At 45.5% G+C, this 26,641-nt stretch overlaps 1 protein-coding gene and 1 non-coding gene across 6 annotated transcripts in view; both read right to left on the reverse strand.

Moving 5' to 3' along the window:
* KCNH1 (potassium voltage-gated channel subfamily H member 1) overlaps positions 1 to 26,641 on the reverse strand; it is a 440,397-nt gene that overhangs the window by 145,395 nt on the left and 268,361 nt on the right. For all 5 annotated transcript variants that reach the window (XR_011490223.1, XM_070473885.1, XM_070473884.1 and 2 more), the window contains exons 8-9: positions 12,629 to 12,828; positions 5,880 to 6,132 (exon numbers count right to left, since the gene is read on the reverse strand). Coding sequence is in view for 4 of the 5 variants with exons in the window: in XM_070473885.1 (XP_070329986.1) it covers positions 5,880 to 6,132; positions 12,629 to 12,828 (453 nt within the window). In the remaining variant the exon portion in view is untranslated. The remainder of the gene's footprint in view (positions 1 to 5,879; positions 6,133 to 12,628; positions 12,829 to 26,641) is intronic.
* Positions 11,985 to 12,091, reverse strand: LOC139037625 (U6 spliceosomal RNA). The gene has a single exon (XR_011490500.1). It is a non-coding gene; the product is annotated as a U6 spliceosomal RNA (small nuclear RNA).

The following is a 26,641-nucleotide window of genomic DNA, read 5'->3' on the forward strand; positions in this document are numbered from 1 at the left end:
CACGGAAGTGGGGCGGGGAGGGGGTGCTTGTTAACAATACAGATGCCAAGGCTCCATCCTGGAGCTGCAGAATCAGAATCTGCAGGGAGGGCCCAGGGATCTGCATTATGACCAAGCTTCCCAACTGAGACATCTGCTCACTAAAGAAGAGAACCACTGCCCCGCACGGAATGTCTTCTCTGTCTACTCACACTGGTCCCTGAATATCCCACAGGGTTCCTACCTCTAATGACCCTAGAGACTCTTGAGGATCCTTCTAAGCCCAGGTCAGTTTCTATCTCTTCCACAAACATTTGCCTGTTCACACGAGGAAGTCTAGAGAAAGAAGTACTGTGTCATTTGTCACTAATCATGTGTTTTTCTTCCCAAAGGGGATAGAACATTCATCCACGATAAGGACTTTTCTCTATCCCCCCACCCATCCCAAAGAGATGAACACCAAGTTAGGCTGTGATAGCTGCTAAATAAATATATGTTACACTAATGTCTATCCAGGTTAACGGACCCAAAGAAACTCTCTAAGCAAAGACCAAAGTACTTTCCAAATTGGGAACTGTGAGAAGAGAGTATTTTATTGAGAAAAAGGAAAAAAAAAAATTTCACCTGTGAACAAGCAATTACAACTTTATGCATACATTTAAGGAGAATGTCCATGTCAATCCTAGTTCAATAATGACAGAACTGCAAGGAGAAGGTTTACCCAGACTACTTGTGCCAGGGCCTGCCCATCAACCTCCCCCGGCTGCTCCCTTCCTTAAGCAGACTCTGGCCCATCCACAAGTCAGAAGTGCCTGCTGTAGTTGTGAGCCACATCTAGATCCATTCCAAAAAGACACTGGACGCAACAGAATGAACGCATCATCTTTCCTCCCTCGCCCCCTCTGACTCTATTGCTGGTCCAGTTGCTGCTGGAAACTGTTCTCTCTTCTCACCTCCCACCTCCTGGAGGTCCTCCCCCTCCTGTTCTTTCTGGCACTTCTTCCCCATCTTCTTTCCATCACCTTACTCAGGTCCTCGTGATTTCTCACCTGAGCCTCCTGACTGGCCTCTATGTCTCTGTACTTGTGGAAACCAAATCTTCACACCTCTCCCATGTTTAAAACGCTCTATGGGCCCCTTATCCCTCCAAGATAAAGTCCAGATCCTTATGCTGAGCCACAGGGCCCTTCATAGTCCTGCCTGTCAATTCAGTTCAGCTCAGCAAAACAGCCCCCAGTGCCTTCCATGTGCTGGGCCATGCCAGACACCTAAAACCAAAGGACTCCGCTCACAGGTTACAGAGGGGTAAACACGCAGTTGATGCAGAGTGATGGACTCAGCAGACCACAGGAGGCCTGGAGACTCAGCCACTTGGTGGCAGCCCCTGCAGGGAGTGAGGGAGGGACCAGGGCTACAGGCAAATCTCCAGTTCCACGTCCAGGGCTCTTTCCACTGCTCAGTGTAGCCTGGCAACCAGATGTGTGTCTTGCCCAATACGAGGAACCAAAACACAGCAAAAAGGGAAGACATGAGATGATCCATGACTAAAATATAAATTAAGTACTAAAATGCAAACCCCATGAAAGTTACTACAGAGATGCTAAATCACAGTGAAACAGAAACATTTAAATATTTCACATATAAGATGGAAACAGAGAGATGGATCACACTCAAGCTTAGCCCTGATGAAAGCACATCACTTACTTATGTTGGTCAAGTAACACAGAACTGAGATGACAACTTACTTGCAGATGCTAAGAGTGCCACTTGGGCAGGGACGACATGAGTACTTTTTACTCTGGTATCTAAGAAAAACTTAAAAGAAGATTACTTTAAAAATCTAATGAATAAAACACACAGGCTAAAGACTTGAATTTATTTCAAAGAGCCAACAAACTAAATTGGAGAAGCCATGAAGTGATTTCTAAGAGAATTCCAAAAGGAGATTAGGAGGATATCATCTCAAAAATCAGGCAGAGAACCTCACAGGGAAAGCAGAACACAAGAGATCATCTAGTATATTCTCTGTCCTTGGGGAACAGCATGGTTTTCAATCTGAGAGAGATGCGGTCTATGCCTGTAGGACCATGTTTTTAAACTGCAGGCTGAGAGCAGGTCAAGACAGCAATTGAGTGGGTCATGACCGTCAATTTCTTTCTAAAAGAAAGAGAATAGAATCTAGTAGAAAATACGAGGTTGCATTTCACATAGCAGGATTAAGTACTGGGTTTATGTATAATTGTGTATGTGCACATGGGTATATCAGTTCACAATACAATATGCATTGAGTTGCAATCAAGAAAGCTTGAAAAACACTCTTCTAGAAAACTTCTATTAGAGAGGGTTTTATTTTTAACACATACTAAACACATTCAGTTGAATCCTGACCCTTTTCCTTGTTCTTGGAGTCTGTGCTAAAATTAAACAGAGAATGGGGGTGGAATATCAGAACTGGAAGGAGGAAGCAAATTAGCAGAGCGTAAATGAAAGAACTGATAACAAGAGGCCAGAGACCAAAGGAATGAGATGGATGAGTTCTGGGTTTTTTCCTGAAAGCCTCCTGCTTTTTGGTAACTAAGGATTCCTTGGCTATTCTCATTGGAGCACTGGTTACACAGTACTTTCTCAATAGTTACATGTCCCATAACCTCCAAGAAGCACCTGTATTCTCTCTATGGTAACAGTTATCAAGCAGTATGACTGGTGTCTTTTTAATAATATCCATCTCCACCACATGCAGCAGCTCCTTGAAGGCTGGACTCACATCTGTTCCACTGCTTCATCCCCACCTCTATGACAGCTGACTCAGTAAATTTCAGGTGGACTAAAGTGAAAGGCATCAAAGGACCATAAAGCTCTAGTTCTAATATCTACTGGATGCCAAACCCTCTTCACAAGAACAAACCGATTTCCGTCCATAGAGCTTAAGATATTCTAATTTGAGAAAAACAACAACAACAACAAACTCTGAATTTCCAAGGAGAAAACTGCTTGGGCTCGCGTATCTCTCGGCCCAGAGGTTGAGTTCATGCAAAGGACTTGTTCCATCCTTTTATAGAATAAGAGCTTCTTGAAATGTCAAAGATTCTTTAGGAAGTCAAGCTAGGACCTACTCTTTGGACTCAGTCTAGCTCCTGAAGATACCTGCTTTCTCCAATCTGGATAGCCTGAGGGCAACAACCATGTTGAATCTGAAGCTGCTGAGCCATTAAAGAGGTCCTATCCACATTGCTGCTGGAGCTGGCAGGATGCCCAGGAGGGCCCAAGGCAGAGGGCTGGCCTTGGAGGAGCAGTCGGTTGACCAGGGAAGTCCACAACGGACCAAGATCTGGTTGTGTGTGCTCAGCCGTGTCCGACTGTTTGCAGCCTCAGGGACTGTAGCCCACCAGGCTCCTCTGTCCACGGGATTCTTCAGGCAAGAATACTGGAGCGGGTTGCCATTTCCCACTCCAGGGGATCTTCCCAACCCGGGGATTGAATCCCCGTCTCTTATGTCTCCTGCATTGGCAGGTAGATTCTTTACCCCTGTGCCATCTGGGAAGCCCAAGCTCTGGTTGCTTCCCCACAAGAGGCCCAGGCTGAGGGGAAATGAGATGGAGCTGGGAAGCAATCATTTGCCTTCCTCACCCTTTGCAGCTCTCCCTACCTCCATGCCTAGGTGGCCAAATCCAACCCCCAATAGTGCAGCGGTTTAGCTCTGGGTGCAGGTGGGGGTTGACAAGGAAGCCCTGAGTATGAGTATATAAGGGGAGTGGTACTGGTCTCCTTGGAAAGGCACATGGGAAGTTATCAGGGAGTGAAATGGGTGAAAGACACCCTACACCAAATGATCAACTCAAATTCAAATTCAAGAGAGAGCCCACTAGTGGCTAGTTACCCTTCTCAGCCAGGCAAACGTCCAGAGAGTTATCACAGAAGGAAAGTCGTCTTTACTGGGGACACTGATTAGTATTAAAGGTAGAGATAAATGCCTTCCCTGCAGCGATACTAAAGCAATGGTTTAACCCTTTGTGTGTGCTGTCCGTTATGCACAATCAAATCTGACATCTCTGGGGATGAGGAAGGGAACGGACAGAACAACTCTGCAGAGCTCAGTGGGTGTTAGCAATCCAAAACTTACTTGAAAAAAGTTTCAGCCTCCATCCCCTGCTGAATCTCTGTCTCAGTCTCCCTCCCACCACCTGCCAGCGTATGCTAAAGGAATACCGAGCATCTTACCCTGCTGCTGCTGCTGCATCGCTTCAGTCGTGTCCGACTCTGTGCGACCCCATAGACGGCAGCCCACCAGGCTCCGCCGTCCCTGGGATTCTCCCTGAGTGGAATGTAATCAAGAGGGCAAGCTGGCTCAGAGCCAGGGGAGAAAAGAGGCTGCATATCATGTACTCCCAAATCAAGCAGAAACAAAGTTCAGGCTTTAACAAAAAGTACTATCTATGTCTGGATACTTAGTTTGAATCTCAATTCTAATTCAGTTTAACAATCTCTCCCTGTCTCAGTTTCCTAAGAAAGTACACCCAAAGATTAAAAAAAAAAAAAAAGTCCACAATGTGTAGCAATGTGTGGCAAATTGAATGAGCCAGCAAACTACATATGTTATCATTAGGACTGCAGTATTGCTCAATGGATCAGAGCCAAGGTTCTAGAATCTGAGGCACTCCAAGATGCTGACTCCATGGACCTCATCAACCCTGAGGTCCTAGGAAACTTCCCTAACCTCTCTGAGCTTTCACTGTCTCACCTACACAATGGTGATAATAAAATCACTTTATAGAGTTACTGTAAAGATGAACTGAGAATCTGTATGTGAGATGCCTGGTGCAGAAGAGATGACCATAAATGATGGGTATTATTACAATGGCTTGCCCCCTCGGTGAGGTAAACATGCCCCCACTAAAGAGGTGTTCTGCAGCTGCCAACGGCAACCGGATGAATCTTTCCAAGGCCATGGATGCTCAAGTACCAAATACCCACACGTTCCCCCATGTTCCTGCTCCACCCCCCACACTCCCTATCACAGCGCATGGCACACCAGCTCCCCAACAGATCCTGCAGTCCTCATTCATTGACTTCCTTCTCCCCACAGCCAATCCATCATCAGGTGCTGCTGATTCTGTGTCTTAAATATGTCAGCCCCATTTGCTCCTCTGCATCTACCCAGCACAAGAAACAGTCCAGAACACCACCAGTTTACCCCTAGATAACAAGTCTCCAGTCTCATCTCTCTACCCCCGCCTTCCCTCTTCAATTAACTCGGCAACTACAGTCATCTTTCTAAAGTGCAGATCTGATCATGCCTCTTCCTCGCTTGACGCCCTTCACAGCTCCTCAGTATAACATCCCAGTCCTTAATCTGGCTTCCAGAGCCTGACATAGCCTGCATAGAGCTCAGCTCCCTTCCTGACCTCACCTCTCACCACGCCCCTCCTTGCTGTGTGTGTTCCAAGCCATCCCGAGTGCTGACAGTTGTACAAATGAATTGTGCTTGCTCTCTATGCAGTGATTTCACACATGCCTTCCCCTCTGCTTAGAATACTCCTGTGTCCCTTCTCTTTTGCTCAATTTTTAGGTTTCAACTTAGGTGTCATTTCTTCCAGGAAGCCACCCCCCAATACTTGAATTCTGGGCAGGTGTCCCTGCCACTATGTTCAAATGTCTGCTTATTGTTTACCTCCCCCAGCAGAGCTCCTAGAGGACAAAAAAATCCATTTTTGTCACTGAAGGATCCCGAGTGCTTCAAACATTGCCTGACACAAGACAGGCTCTCAGACATGTGTTTGTTGGATAGATGCCTGGATGCTGACCATTGGGCCAGCCCTATGAAGCCATCTCTGGTTGAAGGCGGCAGTGAAGTCAAGCCAGGCACCACCAGGAGGCCTCCACCCAGCAAAGGGGGTACCTACCTAGAATGGCCACCACCTCGTCATCCTGGATCACCTCCAGGGAGCCCGAGACCACGAAGCACAGGCTGTCGACGCTCTCCCCCGCGTGGTAGATGAGGTCCCCAGGGGCGCAGTGCACCGTCTGGAACTCCATGGCCAGCGCCCGCAGGCAGCCGTCGCTGGCCAGCCGGAAGGCCGGGTGCTCCTTGAACACCTTGCGGTTCAGGTGCACGCAGATGTCCGCTCTCATGTCCTTGGGGCAGATCTGCAGGACCTGGCCGGGCACAGGGACAAAAGGCGTCAGGATCCCTGCTGAGGCCTCCAGCTCGCTGCTCTCTCAGCTCCCCAGGGGCCGAAGTGACACCCACGGACTAGACCACACTCTTCAAGGCATCAGTGGACAAGACAGCCACAGTCCCTGTGGGAGACACAGGGACCCCCAAATCTGTGCAAAATGCTTAGGTCAGGGACTCGAGAGTCAAGGGGCTGGGAGTACGTGAGACCCTTTCGACAAGGAAATCCAGGAAGGCCTCCCTGAGGAGGTGACAGATACGGTGACATCTGCATGACGTGTCAGAGGGAGCCCTATGAAAGAATGTTCCAGCAGTCACAAAGGCTGTGAGAGGACCTGCGTAACAGCCCATGTGGACGAGGGGAAAGTTGGGGGTGGGGGGGTGTTCAGGAGGATGACAAGCTTGAGGATGTGGAGACTTACATTTATGAAAAGACCTTGATTTTGATTCAGAGTGGGATGGGGACACATTGGGAGACTCTGAGCAGAGGAGGGACGGGGATTCCTCTATGTTTTAAGAGGATCGTTGCAGCTCCAGGGTGGGGTTAGCGGGCCCTGACTGTCGGATGGCAGGAGTGGAGCCCAGGAGTTGGGTTAGCCCACTCCTGCAGGCCTCCGCTACCAGGGAGGGGACTGGGACTGCGATGTTTCCAGGGGAGCCAGGGAGAAGTAATCAAATCCCGAACATATTTTGAAGATACAGCTGACATGGTCTGCTGATGGACTGAGGTGGATTGATTTGAAGAGAGATATGAAGTGATATTTACTGAGCACTTCCTACGTGCCAGGCATTGCTAAGCACTTTGGAGTCATTCACTCATTTCATACTTGGCTACTGAACACCTTAGAGTATGCCAGGGATCATTCCAGGCTCTGAGGATGTAGGCAGAATAGAATGCCCTGCCTTTGTGTGACTTACTAGCGGGAGGGGACAAATAAAAAGCAAAATGAGTAAAATTCAGCACTAAGTGCTGAGGAGAACAATGGAGAAGGCAAGCAGAGGGAAAGTCAGGATAGGTGAGATTTTACGTTTTCAAGTCTTACGTGCACCAGCTAATTGAATGCTCACATAAACTCTCTGGTGTAGGTGCTATTATGGTACCATTTTACAGATGAGGAAACCGAGGCAAGGGGATGATCAATAAAGCGCCTGAAGTTGCGCAACCGGGAAATGGCAGAGCTGGACTCTCTGACTAGGCAGTCTCACTCCAGAGCCCAGTTTAGATACAAAGCACTTCCTATATGATACACCTGCCCAAAACAAACGGGCTTGCACTTTGGCTCTCAAGGAACTCAAGGCAAACTGGGAACTGTAAGGGGCCATGTGGGTCTCACCTCCCAAAGAAATAAAAACTTCTCAGTCTTTCCTACGGGGAGAAATATTTCTCTGGACTAAATTTTTGCAAGAAACCATTCATGGCCCCCTGACGTAGCAAGCATGAAGTAACACAAGAGGACAACTCCAAGTGGACTTTTCCAGAGACAGCAGGAGTGTTCCTAAAATAACCCTTTCTCCCGTCCTAGCCTGTGAACAAAACTTGGGGCATAGAATCAAATGTGCTCAGTGAAGACATTTCCTGGCGGAGCTGGTTACTTCCCCACCCTTGCTTCTCCACCTCAGCACAAACCATCTGCCTGGGCTCCAGGAGCTCACCTCCATATCTGGAAGTCCAGGAGCCTCTTTCAAACCCAACTTAAATCTCACCTTGTCCGGGACCGCTCTGCTCCATCCACCCGCTCTGCATGGCCCTGAGCTCTGCACTGGAAAGGGGCGGTCCACCAGGTGGAATCTCAGTTCCTTCCTCTCCAAGCACCTTCACTGCTCTACGCTTCAGTTTGTTTTTATCCCTCTTTTTTATTTTTTAACTGGGGGAAGATTGCTTTACAATGTTGAGTTAGTTTCTGCTGCATGTGTGTGTGTTAAGTCGCTTCAGTCGTGTCCGACTCTGTGACCCCATGGACTGTAGCCTGCCAGGCTCCTCTGTCCATGGGATTCTCCAGGCCAGAATACTGGAGTGGGTTGCCATACCCTCCTCCAGGGGATTTTCCCCACCCAGGAATCAAACCCACACCTCTTATGTCTCCTGCATTGGCAGGCCGGTTCTTTACCACTAGCGCCCACTGGGAAGCCAGTTTCTGCTGTACAGCAATGCAAATCAGCCTGATTGCATGTACATTCCCTTCCCTACTGAGTCTCCCTCCCCTCCCCCGATCCCACACCTCTAGATCATCACAGAGTGCTCGGCTGGGCTCCCTGCGTTGTTTCTGATGTTAAAAACAACAACAACAACAAAAAACAAAAACCACACACACACTGCTAACACTGGGTTTCCCTGGTGGCTCAGTGGGTAAAGAATCTGTCTGCAGTGCAGGAGACCTGGGTTTGATCCCTGGGTCAGGAGGATCCCCTGGAAAATGGAATGGCAACCCATTCCAGTATTCTTGCCTGGAGAATTCCATGGACAGAGGAGCCGGGTGGGCTATGGTCCATGGGGTCTCAAAGAGTCGGATACGACTGAATGACTAACACTTTCACTTTCAACATTGCCTTATGAGGATTAAGGGCTTCCTTCATAGCTCAGTTGGTTGGTAAAGAATCTACCTGCAATGTGGTAGACCTGGGTTTGATCCCTGGGTTGGGAAGACTCCCTGAAGAAGGGAAAGGCTACCCACTCCAGCATGCTGGCCTGGAGAATTCCATGGACTGTATAGTCCATGGGGTTGCGAAGAATCGGACATGACTGAGCAACTTTCACTTTCACTATGAGGATTAAATGAACTTGTATCTACCAGTGCATCTGATATCCACACCTTGCGACACCTCGTGGGCCCAGCAGGCCACTCAGTGAACGCAGGTCCCCTCTGTGTTGCTCTGCGGCGGCAGGATGCCAAGGCAGTGAGCATGCTCTCTGGGAGCGGGGCTGGAGGACTGACCCAGGCAGGGGAAGATCAGATGGCCAATGCTTAGGCAGAGTGCTCGTTAAGTAACTCCCCTCCTTCAGACTCATTAAAGCAAGACTCCTGGGAAAAGGCAGACTTAATTTGGATCCTCTCTCTCCGAGCAGAACACCAGGGAGTGGGAACACTAGCTTGTCATGTCGAAACTGTGTCCAGCGGTCTGAAACTAAGATTTGATCTCCAGGTGAGTTCACCTTTAAATACTTCCCTTCCCTCAGGCTGAGCTTTGCCGGCAGAGACATGGAGACAGCGTTTTATTTGTGGGCGCTGTTCCCAGAGCCATGGGAAAGCACGCGTGAGGAGGAGAGGGGACTGGAGCGGGGAAACGACCGACCCTTGCAGCCACCAGCCCCCCCATCGTCCTTGCGCTGGGTCTACACCGGCAGGGGCTCCTGAAAGCCTCTCTGAGGGAGGGTATCAGCTTGAGACCCTGCTGTCTTCCTGGGTTACCTGCCCTTCTGCTTGGTTTGAGCAGAGAAAATTCTTGCTGGTCTCTGAGGCCTCAGAAGCCCCGAGGTGATGCCATCATGGAGGTTCATGGAGCCTCCTCCCTGGGGGAAAAGGGGGTGGTGGGGGCAGGATGGATAAAGCATGGATGCGGGAACAGGCTTTAGGATGAAGCAGATCTGGACTCCTGGCTTCCACTTGTTCGAGTCATGTGAACCTGAATCTCTACTTTCCCCAAGTCTTCTTGTTCTAACTTGTGTCTAGAATTCTTTGGAAGATTCCATGCACTGCAGTGTCAAGACTTGGTTTAATGCCCGCCTGTGACTGGGCTCAGTGCACGAGGGCTCTCATTTCTGATGGTACCATCACAGCAGAGCAGCAGGTCAGCCTGAGGGATGCTTAACGCCAGAGTCCAAAGGGTCTTAGAAGCTGGCCTTAGCCTTAAAAGTCATCTAGTTTCCATGTGTCACAGATAAGGAAACTGAAACTCAGAGGGACCCACGATGGTCTAAGATTCAAGGTCGTCAGCTAATTACTGTTAACGTCAAACTTGCCCAGCATTCCCACCCTTCCACTGCACACACATCCCCTAGACGCCCCAGTCATCACTGACCATCCCAGTCTGGAATGGAGGCGTCGGCGGGGAGACAGGGCCTTGGGACTGGCTCTCTCCCCAGCAGTTGCCTGCCAAGGAAGAGCAGCCAGCCCAGGCGGGGCTGGGCTCTGCCCTAGCTGCCATAATACTTCCTCTTCCATTTGGATCAGGGCCTAGGGAAAATCCCGGAGCCCTCCAGGGAGACAGCAGGCAGGGGAAGGGAGGCGCAGAGCTGATGAGTGTTGTCTCCCAGGGGCAGCCGCCCAGCCCAGCCTTGCAGTGAGGGCAGGGGAGGGCTTCTTTCCAGACAACCAGATTTACAAAGGCATCCTGGCCCCTGGGAAAAGGAGGCCCAGGGGTGAGCGATCCAAGTTCCTTTCTGCTCCATCAGTTGCCAGGCACCCACAGAACCTCCAGGGGCCAGGTTGAGACAGCAGAATAGAAAAACAAGAACAGTGGGACCAGTGGTGAGCAAAGCCAGAGATGAAGTCCCTCCCAACCAGTGCCTGCCCTTCTGAGAGAGGAAGGCACCTCCATCTGGACTCATCCTTCCCTCCAGTCTGTTTTACAGTTGTTGTTTTTTAAAAAGCAGTAGCAGGAAAAAGCACAAGCTTTGAAGTCAGACAAAACTGGGTTCAAATCCAGACTTTGCCATTCTCAACTCTGTGACCGGGGGCAATTAACAAAGCTAACTGGGCTGCTGGTCCTGATACCTATTCCCTCTCCAGGGTAGCTGTGAAGCAGGAATGCAGGGCCAGAAGTGCAGTTAAGTATCTGCTCTTAATACAACTTTAAGATGTGGTAGCTGGTATACGGTATGGTTATTACTATTATTATAGCTGATATTCAACAAAATCAAAGTATCCTCCCTTTGAGGTTGGGATCAGTTAAATTTAGTTAGATTTTTCCATTTAAACTCTCTTCCATTTAAACTCAACTCTCAAGGGACCCTTCTAATGGAGAAGACCAGGAGTGTGAACAGCAGACTCCCAAGACACTGAACTTGGCTTTGAAGGTGTCATAAGGTATTTTTCAACAATATCATTCTGTTTGCCTCACTCTAACAAAGGAAGGAATCAGAATTCCCTGAGTACTTAGGAAATGGTGATTAAAGAGCGAAAAGCCATTCCAAAGACTTAAGAAGCAGAGAAAAACTAACCTAGGATTACAGCTTTGCTCAAAGAAAATATTACAAAGGACGTCATTCACAAATGATCATTCTCAAATATCTTTGTTCTTTCCAGTAGCATCAAATTTTCTTCAGTTTATTGGAAAGCACCTAGAATAATGCAACTTTTGGAGAATGGTAGGGATCTATTGCCATTTCCATTTCACAGGAACATCAGAAAAGAGCCTAAGGGATGCTGTGGTCAAATCAACTGCTTATTAAGTAAAAGCTCTTGGTCGATTCCTCCCAGACTTGTCTAGTGAACAGGACCCTTGTTCAAAATGCAGATTTTCAGTCTCCATCCTACCTCATTCCTCCTCACAAAATTCTGATTCCAAAGGTCTAGGATGATGCCTAGAAACCCGTTTTTAATGGCCACATCCTGGGAGTCCCATCAGGGCCAAGACTAGAGTAAAGCAATAGCCTTAGACACAAAATTTAATGAGATGTTAAAAACTCAGTCATCACGACAAATCATGGGTGAGTCTCTCAGTCACGTTCCACTCTGCCACCCCACGGACTGTAGTCCGCCAGGTTCCTCTGTCCATGGGATTTCTGAGAAAAGAATACTGGAGTGGGTTGCCGTGCCCTTCTCTAGGGAATCTTCCCAACCCAGGGATCGAACCTGGGTCACCTCCATTGCAGGCAGATTCTTTTTTTTTTTTTTTAAATATGGAACGCTTCACGAATTTGCATGTCATCCTTGCGCAGGGGCCATGCTAATCTTCTCTGTATCGTTACAATTTTAGTATATGTGCTGCCGAAGCAAGCACTGCAGGCAGATTCTTAACCGTCTGAGCCACCAGGGAAACCCCCAAACAAATCACAGTGTAGTGCAATAGTCTGGAAATCAAAAGTCCTGCAATGAACAACGTATCAAAAATCTGAATCGGAAACTTTGAACAGACAGTGGACTAGCAGCAGAGATATGTCACCTTGGGGCCTGAGGTGAAAGGAAAATCAGTAATACTGGTCATCTCAGCCTGGGGGGGGCCCCGATTCCTACCAGCATTATCAGCTGATAAAGGAAGTCCTGCCCTGGACAGACTGCTAGTCCATTTCCTCTTCAGGAGATACTGATACAATCTGCCTCCAGTTTGTAAAATAATCTCTCTTAATTGCTGGTCCTTCAGAAAGGTTGATGGGCAAGCAATCAAAGTTTCTGGAGGTGGGACCTGGGATTCTGAAACTACACCCAGGTGAGGTCAGATGCACAGCCAGCTATGAGAAGCATCTGTGCGAGGTGAGGCTCAGGCACCCCTGGGAAAGCTGAGGGATGAGCGGTTTACCTGAGCCCATCGCCTCCTTACCTTCTCCGTGTCGATGCCTCTGGACATGGACCAGGTGGACACGATGTAATCCATGACGCGCTCACTCAGTCCCTTGGGGACCTGGTAGAGCTTCAGGAAGTCCCGGACACTGTTGAGCATCTCATGGTACCTGTTGGTGTTGGCGTACATCTGTTGGAAAATGGTCGTCACGTTCCCAAAGATGGTGGCATAGAGGAGGGCTAGCGGCAAGAGGGAGAGAAAAAAACACACACACACACATGAGTGGTCCCTGAATAGGACCCAAGAAAGCCAAACTTGCCCAAAGTGGGCCAGTGGCCAGAGTGGCCTGCTCCAGAGCAGACGGTCCTGACCTTCTCAGGAGAAGCTCAGCCCAGGAGACTCTGGGGTTGGACCCAGAGAAAGAGTCTCCAAATATCAGGCCACTAGGAGAGATCTATGGGAGGCAGAGAGAGGGTGAAGGGAGTTGGCATGACTGGGGCCAGAACCAGGATACAGAGAGCAGTGTGGGCGGGTGACAGGACAGTTGAACTGCTTCACGTATACTTCTTGTCACAACAAGTTTGAGCCACGCCTGAAGCCACCAGTTGAATGTGTTCTTATATGCTCTGTATCTGCCCAAATCCCAGGATTGAAGTTGCTCAGTAGTGTCTGACTCTGTGACTCCATGGACTACAGCCTACCAGACTCCTCCATCCATGGGATTTCCCAGGCAAGAATACTGGAGTGGGTTGCCATTTCCTTCTACAGGGTAACCCAAATCCAAACCTATCAGCAAATCATCTTTTTAAAAACTGTGCTGTCTGTCAACTACACTACCTGCCGGAGACAAGATGGGAGAATGCGTCCCTCAGTCCTGGCTCTCACACAGCAAACAACACAGCAAAAAGACAGACTTTAAAAATGGAACCACAAACAATTAGATAATAGGAAGCTTGCTGAGAGCACTGAAGGATGTTAGATCTTTGTTTTATTGTTGAGGTGCGTGTTAATACAATACTCCACTGCACTGTGATGGGGGAAAAGCATGGCTTTGATATGAACAGAACAAAGTCAGGTCCCCTCTGAGATGTAACAAGCACATACTACGTGCTACTGCTGCTCCCCCTATGTAAGTGTCACGGAGGAGGACCATTATGTCATCAGAAAACCCCACCTTCTACGTGTAACCTGTATCTGCCTTTGGATGCTAAGCTCAAGTGCTACCTCTTCCAGGAAGCCTCCCCAACACTCCTTCCCTCCTTCTGTCCCCATGAGGGTGACTATGAGACTCCCCAAGCATACAAATCAAACTCAACTTATCATACAATTACATCCAGATAAACCCATCATAGGTTGGAAATATCTTAAGTTAAAAATACACTTATACATGTAACCTACCGACCATCATAGCTCAGCCTAATTACCTTAGACATGCTCAGAACACACACATTAGCTTACAGTTGGGCAATGTAACACAAAGTCTATTTTATAATAAAGTGTGAAATATCCTATGTAGTTTATTAAATATTGTAATGAAAGTGAAAAACAAGACGGTTGTTTCCCTTTATGATCGCATGGCCGACTAGGAGCTGCAGCTCCCTGCCACTTGCCTAGCATCACGAGAGAATCACTTTGTACATCACTAGCCCAGGAAAAGATCAAAATTCAAAATTGGAAGTACGGTTTCTGAAGGCATATTGATTTTGCACCATTGTAAAGCCGAAAAACCCTAAGTCAGAGAGTCTGTATTTTTGTAGAGCTCGTGTTGTACACACCATTTTGCAATCGTATTCTTGCGTGCCTGTGCCTTTATAGGGCAGTCCTGCAGGCTGGACTCAGCTCTTCCTTGCCATTAAACCCTGGGAGCTAGTGCTACGCTAGTGCCCAGCAAATGTGTCTGTCACATTAGTGAATTACATATGTTTTTGCTATGGCTTATTTAAAAAAAAAGGAGTGACTGAAATACAATAAACTATACATGTTGAAGAATACAACTTGGTGAGTTCTGACACATATACACCCATGAAACAATTAGCACAATCAAGACAGTAACATATTCATCACCCCTAAAAATTTGGTCATGTCCACTTAAAATCCGCCGATCCTTCTATCCCCAAGAAACTGCTGACGCTTTCTGTAGACTAGCTTGCATTTTCAAATATTTTATATAAATGGAAATTGTATATACTCTCTTTAAACACCATACAATACCTCCACTTAAAGTGTACAGTTCAATGACTTTTAGTACATTGCTCGAGCTGTGCAATCATTACCACCATCTAACTTTAGTTCAGAATATTTTCATGCTTCGCCAAAGGAAAAACTGTTCCCATTATTAGTCATTCCTCATTTCCTCCCTAATCCCCTAGCCCTAGGCAACTGAAAATCTACTTTCTGTCCCTACAGATTTGCCTATTCAGGACATCTCATACAAATTAAATAATGTATGTGACCTCCTGTAACTATCTTCTTTGAGAAAAAACGTCTTCAAGATTCATCCACATTGCAGCACATATCAGTACTTCATTTCTTTTTATTGTTGACTAATGTTCTACGGGATGGATATTCCATATTTCGTTTATCCATTCATCAGTTCATAGGCATTGGGGCCTTTCTACTGATAAATAATGCTGCTATGAACACTTGTGTGCAAGCCTTTGTATAAACATGTTCTCGATTATTTTGGAGTAAAATTACTGTGTCATATGGTAATTACGTTTAACAGTTTGAACCACTGCCAAACTATCTTCCAAAGTAGCTGCACCATTTTACATTTCCACTAGTGGTGTTTGTGGGTCACATATCTCCATATCCTTATCAACACTTGTTATCACCTGTCTTTTTGATTATTGCCATCCTAGTGAGCCTAAACTGCTATCTCTCTGAGGCTTTGGTTTGCATTTCTCACATGACTGATGATGTTAAACGTCTTTTCATGTGCTTAATGACCATTGGCACGTCTTCTTCGGAGAATGTCCACTCAAATCCTGTGCCCACTTTTCAGCTGGACTTGTCTTATTATTACTGAGTTATAAGTTATTAATCTATTCTAGATATAAATCCTTTATCAGATATGATTTGCAAATACTTTCTTATATCACGTGGGTTGTCTTTTCACTTTCTTGATGGTATGGTTCGCAGCATTACAGGTTTTAGTTTTGATGTTGTCTAATTTTTAATTTAGTTTTGATGTCTGTATTTTCTTCTGTCTCCTCTTTTGCCTGGCTTATTTCATTCAGCATAATTAGTCTGAGATTGATCCATGTTGTTGCATGTACCAATAATTTGTTTTATTAAGAAAAGAACTGTTACCTTAAAAATAAATATAAATTCACAGAAAGCTGTAAAGATAGTATAGAGAGATCTGTGTGTACCCTTCACCTAATTTCCTTGCTGGTTACAGCTTATACAACTGGAGGGTAATAGAAAAACTGAATGATTTACATTGTCATAAAGTATAGCTATAGTTCTGCATCATTTTATCATATGTGTACATTCCTGTGTACTGAGTTCCATGTTCAAAATACAGAACTCGTCCATCACCACAGCCATCTCCGTTTTGCTACCCCTTTATACTCACTCCCCCAGCAACCACTAATCTCTTCTCCCTTTTGATAATTACATCATTTCAAGAACATCATAGAAACAGGATCAGACAGTATGTGAGCTTCTGAGACTGATTTTTTTCACTGAGTAAAATGCCCCTCAGGTCCATCCACACTGTTGCGTGTATCAACAGTTCATTCCTCTCTGCTGATGAATATAACACATTGTACAGACACACCCCAATTGTTTCTTTTGAATAATCTTACTCGGGTTGACAGACTAAGGGAGGGAAAATGAAAGAAAGGCAGAGATGTAGACGGAAGGAAGGAAATCTTCAGTTAAATCTGTCTGGCAGCATTGGACACAGCTGCCTGGAAAACTGAAGACACAAATCTATCCAACAAGAATTGTAAATGAGGATGGGAAAGCATGCTGCCAGCTCTGGACAGGTGCCAGGAGTGGTGCCCATCTGAACAAAAGGAGCCAGATGGAAAGCAGAAGTCGTCCAACCTGAAGAATGCGGACATCAGCTCCTCTAAGCTCATAAATAACCTCAATCACCAGAGGGGTCACAGCTCTTCCAATCCAGTAATGCCACCGGGTGTGATCAAGGACAGTCTTGTTCCCAGAGACTCTGACTCTCACTCAACGAGCCTGCAGGGCAGTCCTGCCTCAGCTCGGCTCATGGTCCACCACGAACCAGAGGTCATCCATGCCGAGTACAGGTGCCTTTCTCAGAACGGCTGCCGAAAGTCAATTGAATCTTAGAGCTTAAAAATAGAGTTACAGCAAATTAATACAATCAGAATAGCTCTCTTGTCCATGATCTGAGAACCGGGTGCAGGTCTGAGAAACTGATGTGCTGGTCAGTTAAGGCAGTGATGCCCACTCCCTGCTTCTGAGGCATTATGGAAGGTTAAGGCTCCGCAGGAGGACCTTATTCAATTATTATTACTATTATGAAATATCATTATTATTAAAAATGGGTACTTCTCTCAATGTCCCTTCTCTAATTTTATGTGAAGTGGGGTTTGTTGTTGTTCAGTTGTGTCTGACTCTTTGCAACCCCATGGACTGAAGCATGCCAGGCTTCCTTGTCCTTCACTGTCTCCTGGAGTTTGCACAAACTCACATCCATTAAGTCGATGCCAACCAACCGTCTCACCCTCTGTCGCCCCTGTTTCCTCTTGCCCTCAATCTTTCCTAGTATCAGGGTCTTTTCCAATGAGTCGGCTCTTCACATCAAGAGTGGCCAAAGTATTAGAGCTTCAGAATCAATCCTTCCAGGGAATAAGGACTGATTTCCTTTAGAACTGACTGGTCTGATCTCCTTGCAGTCCAAGGGACTCTCAAGAGTCTTCTCCAGCACCACAGTTCAAAAGCATCAGTTCTTCGGTGCTCAGCCTTCTTTATGGTTCAACAGTTAGACGGTTTGAACGTGTGTATTTTATTTACTGATGTCTATATATGAGGCATTATGCCCTTAAATACTCAAATCCAGCTGGAAGGGGAGACCTGAATTGAGCTATGACTTGAACATATGTTTGAATGAGATGTGGGGAGGACGAGACGGAGACTGTGATGTCACTGTTGTGGCCGAACTCCACAGTGTGGAGAGCGCCCTGGGTAACTCTCCGAGTGGATCAGTTGTGTCCTCCCAAGATGGGAAAGAAGTAAGAGGGCCAACCCAAAATGTAGATTTGGATAAGAGCAGGTTAAAAAAAAAGTTAACATTCTATCACACCGAAGCTCTGTGTCCCACCCAGAGAAAAATAAAACAATATTCTCTGACCCTTAATTAGAAATCTCTGCATGGAATTTGGGAAGAAGGGCATTAAAAGTTTTCATTTCTCTTTAGAAAGTTTACTAATTCTTTTTGTATACATTATACGTACACACTGTTTAAAGAGTTAAGTGGCTAAGATTTCATAAAATCTTAAGTCTGCTTGGCCTTCTTGCTTTTCACCCTATCTCCTCTTCTGCAGAAGCACCCACTTTCAAGTAGCTGATTGCTTCGCTACTGATCTCTGCATTTGAATATCATGCTCAGGTCGCTGTGTCCAGATACTTCAGTTTCAGGTGTTATCCACGGACCTCAGAGGATTTAGCTTCCACTCACTTCCCCTTCCCTTACCTTCCAATCTCATACTCAAACCCAATACATTTTCCCATTGTCCCACCCTCCCCAAATATTATACCATCATTTTGGTTAGACAATTATCTGTTTATATTATAACGAGATGAATGCTAGTCACAGATTAAGTCTTGTGGTTACATTTCATGTGACGACAGTGTTTACTTTTCCTTTCCTGCAATGTTTGCCAATAATAGACTTCGTCTTTTCATTTGCTTAGCTTCTTGTCACTAATTTGACTCCAAACTCTCCCATAGCTAAATAAGTCTGTTCTTAATATATTAAAACACATTAGTTCATCTATCCACTTCATTTCCTCAAGGAAGTCCTCCCTGGAGCTTCTGAACTATTCCATTGCCCGCTGTGTGGATGTGTCCACCCAGGAAGTCACTCCACCTATTCGAGTCTGATTTCTGCATCTCATGTCTTCTGCTGTTTTGGCTTACTCCTTTTTGTTGACATCCTCTAATTGCTTTATGAGAAGGGCTATAAGGGAGCAAAACCTTCGAGACCTAATATTTTGACTCATACTCAGTTAATAGCTTGTCTGGGTGTAGAATTCTAGATTAGAAGTAATTTCTCCCAGAATTTGGGGAACATTTCCCCATTGTCTTGCTGTTGAGAGGTCAAAAGTATTCAGACCCTTAATCTTTCATATTGAACCTGTTTTCTTTCTCCTCCCTAGAAATTCATTTTTTACAGTGTTCCAAATATGCATAAAGATGTACCATTTGCTGTGGTTCAGTTTCCATCCATTGTGCTAGGCTTTCAATAAGCCCTTTCAACCCAAGAATTTATGCCCTTCGTTTTAAGAAATTTCTCTTGGGTTACTTCTTGCACTTTTCTCTCTTCTTTTGTTAACTTTCCTCCAGCAGATCAAAGTGACAAGAAAAGGAAAAGAGGAGAGAGCAGAGAGGTGGTGAGAAAAGTAGCTGAGCAGGGTGGTGTCACGGGATGGGCTGATGGAAGGATCAGCATTAATAAGGACACTTTTTAAACTTCTCGTTGGCTTTCTTTTCGCACCTGGATAAAACTCTTCACAGTTCCTCAAAAGGCAAGGGAGAAGGGAAACTGAGAGTCTGTTCTATGAGCCCAAAATATTACGAAGCCCGAGTTGGACACAATACATTAAAGGCAATGGAAAAGGAAACAGGAAGCACAACCCCTAGGATCTTTGGCGGCAGAGAAAGACGCTCGGGGAGGGGGTGTGTACTAAGGGGAGTGTGGAACAGGCCACTGCGCCTGAGCTGCTGACTGTTCTTTGCAACATATCACAGACCCTGATCAGCCACACTCCTTCCCCTCTCCCGTCTCATCCCTTTGGTACACCTACTCCAGGTTCACATCATCTACCTGCTACCAAGGCGAAGCCAAGAAGGCAAGAAGCTGTCCTTTTGTTAGAAGGCCATCTAGGGAATGCCGGGTGACTAGCTTCTGCAGAGCTGTCAACTCTCACTAGCATACTTTTCATACAACAATTGAATTCTTTATTTTGCTTGCTTTCTTTTTTATTTTTTGGCAGTGCCACGAAGCATGCGGGATCTTAGTTCCCCAATCAGGGACTGAACCTGCACTCCCTGCATTGGAAGTGTGGAGTCCTAACCACAGTATTGCCTAGGACGTCCCTAGCATGCTTCTAATAATTGGTGGGTTAAACAGACTTGTAGGCTTCTCTAGGAAGTTGGTCATTATTCATAAAATTATTTCTGTTGGAAAATGCACTCCAACTTTTAATAAACAAACTTGTACAGCATAATGAACTTCAAAATTCAAGAAGAAAAATAACTGTAAATAATACAGTGCCACTTCAGCTGGCAAAGCTTATCTCTATCAAAACTTAGAGATAAAGAATATGAATCTTCTTTTTTGTAATCATTTAAAAATCATTATTCTCTATTGGTAGTTTATGGGTCTACCCACACTGACTTGGTTCAATGTGGAATTCCACATAATAAGCTAGAATGTAAAGAAGACTCTACCCTCAAACCTATGTTTGTTTCTGTACTCTTAATACCCAGCAAAAGTTCAGCAGGGTTTTTAACAGTTTGGGGTGGGGCTTAACCCTAATTTCTGATTGAGTAGGTATTTGGCGGGCCCTAAAAAAAAGAAAGTTGCTCAGTCGTGTCTGACTCTTTGAGACCCCATGGACTGTAGCCCGGCACGCTCCTCTGTCCATGGGATTTTCCAGGCAAGAATACTGGAGCGGGTTGCCATTCCCTTCTCCAGGGGATCTTCCCGACCCAGAAATCGAACCCGGGTCTCCTGCATTGCAGGCAGATTCTTTACCATTTGAGCCACCAAGGTGGGCCCTAGAGAGTTTTTATTTCTAACAAGTTCCCAGGTGATGCTGCTAATCCTGGGAGCTTTGGGAAGCATGCTACTAAGTCTATCTTCTATTGCAATCCAAGTTTTAATTTACAATATGTTGTCAAACGCTATGGACATAAACATTAGTTTTGATTTCCTCTTCAAATAAGCAGGTTGGGTATTCACTGATTTTTCTTTTTCTTTTCCTAAGCACAAAGGTAGATGGAAAGAGTTTTTTATCTATAAAAAGCCCAATTTCTGAATATAGACTATAACATTCTCTCCCCCTCTCTCCCCTCCTTGCTTCTTTAGCTTCTTCCTCTCTGGTTACGCAGCACCCCCCAGGTTTCATAGGTACCAACAAGAAAAATTGAGGAAATAGAAGCTCTTTCTAATCCTTGCTTTAAACAAGATAGTGCCTGAAATTCAATATCCATTAAGATCATGCCTCACTACAGCTGTTTTTTTTTAATGAGGTTTAATTTCTTAATTTTTTTTTTAAAAAAGGAAAAAGGCTTGTTATATGAATTTCCCTTAAAACAAAATCACCAGCTTAATGATCCTTAATTCCCCATTAGCCAGCCATCTGATGAGGATGAAATGCTCATTAAGTCAGGTAGCTATGCTGGTGGGTTTGCAGAGAAGGTTAATAACACACCCAACATAGGCACTGAGATTGCCAAGCAGTTCAGAGACATTCTCCCACTTCCACAACGTGAATGAGACGCAGAAAGTAGAGTCTAAGAAGGCAGATACGGAGCTCAGAAGTTGAATCTTCTGCTTCCTATGTTAGGTGTAGCCCAGCAAATCCTGATCAGTGAACACAGAAACCTGTGCACCCATAATGTTATCTGCAGGAAAGATGCTATCCTCAGAGTTACACCCTCCTGGATTGAAAGGTCAGCTCAGCCACGTAAGAGCTGTGTGGCCAGAGGCAAAATACTTCTTTCCCCCTCCATTTCTGTTCATCTGACAGCAGGAAAAATACCTGCTTACGTCCCTGGACTGTTAGGGAAATGGGATACTGTGTTCAAGTGCCTGGAGTACGGAGCAGGAACATACAGACCCTCAGTGTATCTGTCCTCACGGCTCACTGTCCTGCAGTCACCTGGAAAGAACACACACACCCAGGGACAATTCCTCAAGACGGTAACCAGGAACAGCAGTCTGGATGGAGTCTGTCTTTTAACTGCACGCTGCGCCGAGCTTCAACGCTCAGTAGTGTCCGACTCTTTGCGACCCTGTGGACTGTAGCCCGCCAGGTTCCTCTGTCCATGGGATTCTCCAGACAAGAATACTGGAGTGGGTTGCCATGCCCTCCTCCTCCAGGGGATCTTCCCAACCCAGGGATTGAACCCAGGTCTCCCACATTGCAGGCAGATTCTTTACCATCTGAGCCACAGGTGGACTCAAAATGTAACATTAGAGGAAAATACGGCAGTCCAGAAGAGATCATGTACATCATGTACAAACAGATGCTTTCAAAGGAATCTCTAAACTTCATAAATGTTGAAGAACTCTGACATACCAGTGGACAGAATGACTACTTAGTGGTTTTGAATGAAGCCACTTGTGGATTAGGAAGAACTGAAGGATAAGTGAAAGTGGTGGGGTGCAGGGGCAGTGGAGACAGGAAGAGGGGGTAGGGAATAAGGCCTGGAAACTAGATCTAGTTCTTATTGCATGTCATCTGGCCCACATGACAGCAACACATCTAATTTTGTTAATGTATTTTTGGTCTTTGCTGCTGTTATTGCTTTTGCTTATTCTAATGGGATAATGACAGAGTGGGCGTGAGGATGTTTATATTGGCATGGTGACTGGCAACTAACTTTCAAAACCTCATTTCCTGTGACTTGAAGCCCATAGCTATGAATCGCATTGTCTGGGAAGAAATGGGTAGCAACAAAGGGAAAGAAAAGAAGTGATGGCTCCTTGCCATGCCAGCAGATCAAGCCAGCATAGGAGAACACAGTTTGCACTTTAGACAAAAAGATGTAATTTGGAATCCTGGTTCCACCCCCAACCTTGGGATGATGGGTTCACCCTCTCTAAATTTCATCATATATAGTAGACTTTAATAATTACTTTTTGGTTTATTTTTAAATAAGTGGTATAATGTATATAAATTGCTTATCACAGTACCTGGTACAAAATAAATGCTCAATATAAAATAAAAAGAATTAATTGCAGGATGGTTAAGTACCATTTCCAGGTTATTTCCTGGAAATGTTCCTTCACTAAGTTAATCAACAGATGTTTTAATTCAACAAATTTTAACTCGATACTCAGATGAGTCATGTGCTGGGGAGCAACATGGTTCAGTGAACACAGCTTAGGCTCTGACGAGAAGGAACCAAGGGTCTGAGTTATTGGTCCTGTCACTAACTCAAGTCATAAGAACCTCAGTTTCATCATTTATGAAAGGGAGAGGGTAATCTCCACCTCTCAGAGTCTCAGTGAAGATTCAATGAGTTAACGTGATAAAAGCCAACAATGACAAATGCCAACCACAATGCTGGCTTGGGGTAGATTGGAAATAAACCTTAGTTTGCTCTTTTGAACCACCCACTGTGAACATCCCTCCATCAATTGCCCCTGACTCCAGTCTTCTCAGTCCTCAGCTTTGGAGGACTCCTGCAGTATATAGGCTTGTGCTTGTCCTTAAACAGTGACTTTCCGGACTGCAGGAAGTGGTGGAGTCATTCCAGGGGCATATTTCTTTACATTCAGTAGGTGCTCAGTAAACACAGTTGACTAACACTTGAAGACACTATTCCAAAAAGGTGAGTTTGCCTAGGTTCAATTATACAAGGTACGAAGAGAACTAGAACCTGGGCTTCCCAGGTGGTGCTAGTGGTAAAGAATCCACCTGCCAATGCAGGAGACATAAGAGACATGGATTCAATCCCTGGGTTGAGAAGATTCCCCAGAGGAAGAAATGGCAACCCACTCCAGTATTCTTGCCTGGAGAATCCCATGGACAGAGGAGCCTGGCAGGCTAAAGTGCATAGGATCACAAAGAATAGGACACAGCTGACTTTAGCATGCACAAAGAGAGCTAGATCCAAACACAGAGTGGGTTTGCTTTTCCCACATGCCATCACCAATTCTCTGACACCAACTGGATGTCTCACAATTCAGCTCATTTCTGAGACCATCAGATTCCAATAAGCCGAGGGCTCAATCCCAAGACAGCTTTCTACTTCAGTTGCCAATGCAAGTCTAGGTTGTCACCCGTGCTTCTGATTGTCTGGCTGTACATCAGAGGGTCCCACCATACCCTCTTTGTATTAGATTCATCTGCTAGAGGGGCTCAGAAAACTCAGGAAATCTGTTTACTCTCTAGATCACTGGTTTATCACAAAGGATATTAAGGGATACGAATCAACAGCCAGATGAAGACACATATGGGGTGAGGCTCAAAACAAAGAGACTTCTGCCCCTGTGGAGTTTGGGGTCTAGCACGGTGGTACATGGAAGCATTTAGGTTCATGAACCTGAAAGCTCTCCAAATCCAACCTTCTGAGTTTTGATGGCAGCTTCATTACATAGGTATGCTTGATTACATCACTGGTCACTGAACTCAATCTCCAGTTTCTCCTTTCCCAGGTCGGGGTGTGACTGAAAGTTCCAAGTCTCTATCTCATGGTTGGCTCCATTGGCAACCAGCCTCCATCCTTTGGTGGGGTCCACAAGTCACCTCATTAACACATCAAGAGATACCTTTATTGCTTTCATGACAGGAAATGTCAAGGGTTTTAGCAGCTCTGTGTCAAAGATAGGGACAAAGACTAAACATGTGTTTCTTATCATCAATCATAATATCACGTAAGAGCTTCTCAAAGTTTGGTCTTGGGCACAGGCATTTGGTAGAAATGCAAGTTCTCAGGCCCACCCCAGACCTACTGAATCAGAATCTCTGGGGGTGAGGTCCAGGAATTTGTATTTTTTCAAACTCTGTAGGTGATGTTGATGCCCTCTGAAGTTTGAGAAGCTCTGCTTTACCCCATACTCATCCGCAGTATTTCCCTAATAAGTTTTAAGCATAAGGCCTTACCCCAAGGGAGGAGAATGGTCAGAGGGGGAAAAAATAGTGGGCCATACTGAGGAAGCACTAGAGGCTATGAAGGCAGCTGACCTTATTCCATTGGACAGAACAATGGCAATAATGCCAGGAGGGAATGAGAGAGTAACCCCACTGGTCAGTGATACCTTGATGCCTGGGACACCAATGGAAAGACTACGCTCAGCTCTGAATTTCCTGCCAGCCCTATGCCCTCTTTGGGCCACCTGCTGTGAAGAATTGACTCATTGGAAAAGACTCTGAGGATGGGGAAGATTGAAGGCGGGAGGAGAAGGGGATGACAGAGGATGAGATGGTTGGATGGCATCACCAACTCAATGGACATGAGCTTGAGCAAGCTCCAGGAGGTGGTGATGGACAGGGAAGCCTGGCATGCTGCAGTCCTTGGGATTGCAAACAGTCAGACACGACTGAGCAACTGAACTGAACTATGCCCTCATTCCTCAAGTTGGACAGCTATTCCTCCTAAATCAGAGAATATGAAACCCTCCTAACACTCCCTATTTTATAACAAGAAAAGCCTGCGAACTCTCATTTACTATCTTGCTAAGAATAGCACAAATTCCTATACCATGTTAAACCTCTGCTGTGGTGGTGACTGTCACTTAACAAGCAGAATTCTTACCGGGAGACAGAAGGTTATTTTCAGCTATTTCTCATCTGTCGAATAAAACAACAGCTCCCACCCCATGGTAACCCATTAACAATGCAGCCTGTGCCACCTCATTTCAACCAGTGTTTTAATAGCACCACAGATAAAGGCCCAGCAATTTCCACAGGCAATTACTTCTGTAAATGAATCAAGAAGGTCAGATGCAGGTTGAAAAGGTCTCCAAATAATTTTCTACTTTCACTTATTTTGTGCTTGCTGAGTTTTTGATTGCAAAGAGATGACCATTAAGTACAGTCTTATCTGGCTAACAGTAGGCTGCCTTGCAGGTTTGCAAACCCAGGCCTTGCTTTACTTCACAATGGGAGCCCTATTTCTCCAATATGAGTCATCAAAAAGAATCTAATTAGCAAAGCCATCTAAAAATGACACATAACTTTTGAAGTCATTTAAACAAGCATGTTAACCTTAACTGGGGTCATTTTCCAATGGTAGTTATGTCTACTCCTAAAGTTATAAGCTCACACAAAGCTCAAACTAATTTTTTTTTTTTACCATCTCAAAATGGAAAAAAGAAACTATTCAGAAGGTAGTACTATCACCATGGTGAACTAAATTGGACCAGTACAATGACCACAGACAGGACCTCTTATACCTCCTCCAATAATAATAATAGAAATTGAAATCACTTCCTTATTGTTGACAACTCTGATCTCAGCACCTCTAGCATCTGCTCCTTTTCCTCACTGAACCACCATCAGCCTCTTAGCTTTTCAAAAGCAGAATTGGAGATATTTAGTTGCCCAGTGACACTGTGGGTCAGTGCCTCTCTCCACCTTCCCTCCAGAATGACAGATCCCCCAGCTTCCCACTACCCAGTATGCCAAGAAGTCAAGAGCTATAAACTATCCCACCGGGCAGAATTGTCCTTCTTTCCTGACTCAGTGGTGTTAATCCCAAGTCTACTGTCTCACAGCTGCAAGGCAAGTGACCCCACCCATCTGGGCACTGCCGGCCCAGACATTTGTTTAATGAATGAATAAATAAGGAATGATGACAATAAAAATGACACCTAGCACTTACATGTTTTTATTATGTAAGAGTTATTGTTCTAACCATTTTGCATACATGATTTATCTTAATGGTAGCTACTACTATTATCTTCATTTGACTGATAAAGAATCTGAGTCTAGAATGTTTAAGTGACTGGCACAAGTTTGCACAGCTGGTAAGAGGCAGATGGAAGATTCATGCCCTGGCAGGCTGGCTCGGGAAATGCCTCCACCATAGTACCAGATGCCTCTCTAAACACAGGTCTGCCAGATACTATTCCAATGCTTCATATACATTGAATATTTCAGTCTCTTA

This window comes from Odocoileus virginianus, chromosome 11, assembly GCF_023699985.2.
Source record: "Odocoileus virginianus isolate 20LAN1187 ecotype Illinois chromosome 11, Ovbor_1.2, whole genome shotgun sequence".
NCBI lineage: Eukaryota > Metazoa > Chordata > Mammalia > Artiodactyla > Cervidae > Odocoileus > Odocoileus virginianus.